This window comes from Eimeria mitis, genomic scaffold (genome assembly GCF_000499745.2).
Source record: "Eimeria mitis Houghton genomic scaffold, Emh_scaff1579, whole genome shotgun sequence".
Taxonomy (NCBI): Eukaryota; Apicomplexa; class Conoidasida; order Eucoccidiorida; family Eimeriidae; genus Eimeria; species Eimeria mitis.
The window spans coordinates 6,514-11,174 of NW_013569842.1; the positions used below are offsets into that span (position 1 = coordinate 6,514).

Here is a 4,661-nt window from a genome sequence, read left to right on the forward strand (position 1 = left end):
TTGTGGTGCTGAAGTCTCTGGTGGCGACGTGCTGCAGCTTGCTTTCCTGCCGCTGCTGCTGCTATCGTAGAAAGCACAATCGAGGGAGCTGCAGCTGCTGCTTGTGTTGCTGCTGCTGCTTTTGCTGCTGTTGCTGCTGCTGCTGCTGCTGCTTCTGCTGCTGTTGCTGCTGCTATCTTAATAAGCAGAAGCACAGGAACTGCAGCACCAAGCAGCAGAGCAAGAAGTCCGCCACTGCTCGTTGCTTCGTCACAGAGAAAGCCTCAGGGTTAACAAGCTGCAGCAGCAGCAGCAGCAGCAGCAGCACACAGCAGCAGCAGCAGCAGCAGCAGCAGCAGCACACAGCAGCAGCAGCTGATAGGAGCACAAAGACGACGACGGTTGCTGCAGCATTTAAGAGGTGCAGCAGCAAAAGCAACAGCTAGCAGCAGCGGCAGCAGCGCCAGCTTGCAGCTAGCAGCAGCAGCTGACAGCAGCATGAGCAGCAGCAGCAGCAGCAGCAGCAGCAGCAGCAGCAGACGTACCTGCGCGCGTAGACACCCCGTAAGGGCTGCTGTGCCGCAGCAGGAGAAAACAGCAGCAATGAATGCAGGCTTAGGAAAGGTTGTGTCTGCGACAAGGGGAAACAGCAGCAGCAGCAGCAGCAGCAGCAGCAGCCACAGAACAAAACCATCGAGCAGCTGAATCTGCTGCGGGTACTTTGAGGTGTACGTACACCACGCGCTGCGCAGCATATCCTGAAGGCGCCAGCTGCTGCTGCTGCTGCTGTTGCTGCTGCTGCTGCTGCTGCATGCTGTCTCTGCAGCAGAATCCTTCGCTGTGCTGCTCATCTCCTCAGCCTGAGACGCTGCTGCTGCTGTTCCTGCTGCTGTTGCTGCTGCTGCATCGATGCTGCGCCGCTGCTGCTGCAGCGGCGTGCTGCGGTGGCGTGGCTTCATATGGCTGCTGCTCAGGAAGCTTCGACTGTCACTGCAGCAGCAGCAGCAGCAGCAGCAGCAGCATCAGCAGCACGAGCAGCAGCCACGGGGCTGCTGTCTTGGGGGCCCCCCAGGCAGTATATACAGCAGCAAGGGTTTGTTGTTTTTGTGTTTTTATATTTCCTTCTTCTCGTTTCTATCACTAATATAATGTGCTGCTGCTGCTGCTGCTGCTGCTGNTGCTGCTGCTGCTGCTGCTGCTGCTGCTGGTCTGACCATGAGACAGCTGCATGCGTCGGCAGCGGCGTTTGGGGCTTATATAAGAAAACTAGAGAAACCTTTGGCTGTAATTTATTTATTAAAATTAAAATTAAATTTATTTTTTATTTGTTTCAAATAAAATAAATTAAAAAAAGAAGAAATACCGTCGGGCTGCATGCCGGCAACAGCGCTACTGCTACTGCTGCTGATGCTACTACTACTGCTGCTGCTGCTGCTGCTGCTGTTGCTGCTGTTGCTGCTGTTGCTGCCGTTGCCTTCGCTGCTGTTGTTGCATTGCTATTGTTGCCGCTTTGCTGCTGCTGCTGCTGCTGCTGGACCCTTGCTCCTGCTGCTGCTGCTGCTGCTGCTGCTCACGGTGCCGTGCGTGCTGCTGCAGCAGAGCAGTGTGCAGCCAGCTGCAGCGCAGAGCTGAGTAGCGCAGCCCTGGTTGCTGCTGCAACAACAACAACAGCAGCAGCAGCTGCTGCTGCTGCTGCTGCTGCTGGCCTACATGCTGCTGCTGCTGCAGCGAGAGCAGCAGCAGCAGCACGCCAGCAGCATTCATCGACCGCAGCAGGTCTGTGTCTACTGAAGCGGCTGCTGCAGCACCACGGATTGCTGCTGCAGCAATGGTTGTTGCTGATGCAGCACTCGGGGGTGCTGCTGCAACGTCTGTGGCTGCTGCTGCAGCAGTGCTGGCTGCTGCTGTAGCACTGCTGGCTGCTGCTGCAGCAGTAGGGGGCGCTGCTGCAGCAGCTGTCGTTGCTGCTGCGGCAGTGGGGGGTGCTGCTGCAGCAGTGGTGGTTGCTGCTGCAGCAGTGGTGTTTGCTGCTGCAGCAGCAATGGTGGCTGCTGCTGCAGCGGTGGTGGTTGCTGCTGCAGCACTCGGTGGTGCGGCTGCAGTAATGGTTGGTGCTGCTGCAGCAGTGGTGGCTGCTGCTGCAGCAGTGGTGGTTGCTGCTGCAACAAGGGTGGCTGCTGCTGCTGCGAGAGTTGTTGCTGCTGCTGCAGCAATGGTGATTGCTGCTGTAGCCGAAGGGGCTGTTGCTGTACAGGTGCCTGCTGCTGCTGGAAGGGCTGTTGCTGCTGCTGCAGCAAAGGCTGCTGCTGCAGCAGCAAGGGTTGTTGCGGCTGCAGCAGCAAGGCCTGGTGTTGCTGCTGCTGCTGTGCTGGGGGCCTCTGCGCTTGTTGAGGGAAATGCATTCGTTGCTGCAGCTGCTGCAGCACTTGTAGCTGTTGCTGCTGCTGCTGCCCCGAGCTTTGCTGCTGTGAGGGTTGCTGCTGCTGCAGCAATCCCTGCAGCAGCGGAGCCTGGGGCCACTGCTTAGCGCCTGAGCTCTGCTCCTGCTGCAGTCGTGGTTGCTGCTGCTGCTGCTGCTGCTGCTGCTGCTGCTCGAATGGCGGCTTGAGCAGCATTAAGGGAGGAAGGCGCAGCAACGGCAGCTGCTGAGGATTACTTAAACTCTGCTGCTGCTGTTGCTGCTTCTCCTGCTGCTGCTGCTGCTGCTCCTGCTGCAGCTTGGAGGAGTCTTTAGGCCCAGCGAACAGCTGCTGCTGCGTTTGCTGCAGCGGCAGCAGATTCAGCTGCCCCGGCTGCAGCAGCTGAGCCAGAGGTTGCAGCTCCAGCGGCTTGAATAGCTGCTGCTGCTGCGGGAGTTGCTGCTGCTGCTGCTGCTGCAGCTGCTGCAGCTGCGGCAGCTGCGGCAGCTGCGGCAGCTGCAGCAGACTCTCTGGCTGCTTGCTTGGCAGCAGCAGAGGCCCGTGGGGGGCAGCCGGTGTCTGCATGTGCTTCAGCTGCTGAGCGAAGAGTGGGAGCGGCTCTTGCTGCTGCTGCTGCTGCTGCTGCTGCTGCTGCTCGTGTTGCTGCTGTTCCTGCTGCTCTTGTTGTTGCCGTTGCCTCTCTTCCTGTCCTGGCTGCTTCTCCTGTTGCTGCTGCTGCTGTCCCTCCTCCTGCTGCTGCATCTTTTGCTGCTGCAGCTGCTGCGGTTGCTTCTGAGGCACCTCCTGCTGCTGCTCATCCTCCTGCAACTGTTGTTCTTGCTGCTGCTGCACTTGCTGCTGCTGCTGCTGCTGCTGTTTCTGTATTTGTTGTATCTGTTGTGCCTGTTGCTCCTCCTCCCCTTGCATTTGCTGCTCTTCCTGCTGCTGCTGCTGCTGCAGCTGCTGCAGCTGCTGCAGCAGCTGCTGTTTTTTGAGTTCTTTGGCGATATATCTGTGTTGTCTCCTTTCATTGATTTTTTGTTGTCTTTCTCTGTGTCTTTCAGCAGCTTTGCGTCTGCGTTGCTGCTGCTGCTGCTGCTGCAGCAGCAGCTTACGCTGCAGCAGCAGCAACGCTTGTCTGCGGTGTCTTGACTCACGTGTGGGGTCCCCACGCAGCGGGCAGTCTGCCAGCCCCGTAACAGCAAAAGCAAACGGCACCAAGCTGCAGTGTCTCTCGACCTCTTTTCTAGTTCTTTGTCTCCTCAGCAGCCGCTCTGTTGCTGTCTCCTTCATGCTGAGAGCTGCTGCTGCTGCTGCTGCTGCTGCTGCTGCTGGAGATGTACCTGCACGAGCAGCAGCAGCAGCTGTTGCTGCTGCTGCTGCTGCTGCTGCTGCAGCACCAGGAGCACCTGCTGCTGCTGTTGCAGCAGCTATCGATCCTGCTGCTGCAGCAGGAAGCCGCTTCAGCTGACATGTATGGTGAGGGTGCCCCCTATACACCCAAGCACCGCAGAGCAGGTTGCTGCTGCAGCGCGCAGCACAGCTCATCGCGCTGCTGCTGTCTGCGATGGGGGCCCCCAAATCATTCTCTAGCAAAGCCTTACCCGGCCACAAACACAGCGGGGGCCTCTCAGGTGGACACTCATACATGCTGCTGCTGCTGCTGCTGCTGCTGCTGCTGCTGCTGCTGCTGCTGCTGCTGCTGGTGTTGCTGGTGTTGGTGTCGGTGATGGTGGCGGTGCTGCTGTTGCTGCTGCAGGAGGAGGAAGTAGCTGGGTGCGGCTCTGAAGTAGCTGTTGTGGTTGGTGCTGCTGTTGCTGCAGCAACAGCAGCAGCAGCAGCAGCAGCATCATGCGTTTCCTTCTCTAGCGAGTCTCCCTCACCTTGCATCTCAGTATCACCACCCTGCTGCTGCTGCTGCTGCTGCTGCTGCTGCTGCTGCTGCTGCTGCTGCTGCTGCTGCTGCTGTGTTGGTGGGGTGCGGCAGCAACGGGGCCCGCTGATGAAGGAGGGGACCGGGCGAGGCAGCAGCAGCCACTTGAGGAGACAGATGCGCTGTCTGGGGAGAAAGGTGTAGCCGGTGCATGCTTCTGTCTCTCTGCATTGCTGCTGACATTCGTGGGGGCTTAGTGCTGCAACACGAGCTAGGTCGTGGCTGTAGTAGTCTGTGTCTATAGACTCGCAGTAGTTGCTGCTGAGATATGCTGCTGCTGCTGCTGCTGCTGCTGCTGCAGCAACACGAGGAACTGCTGCTGCGGTGCATGCAGCAGAACCGAAATGCCA

At 58.7% G+C, this 4,661-nt stretch overlaps 1 protein-coding gene across 1 annotated transcript; it reads right to left on the minus strand.

Annotated features, from left to right (window-relative positions):
• Window positions 1-1,395: 1,395 nt before the first annotated feature.
• On the minus strand, window positions 1,396-4,268 carry EMH_0039900 (PAN domain-containing protein, putative; the record flags this gene model as incomplete). Its single annotated transcript, XM_013495446.1, has 2 exons — window positions 1,396-1,632; window positions 1,788-4,268. 2 exons carry the CDS (start codon window positions 4,266-4,268, stop codon window positions 1,396-1,398), a joined length of 2,718 nt encoding a protein of 905 aa, XP_013350900.1.
• Window positions 4,269-4,661: the final 393 nt, after the last annotated feature.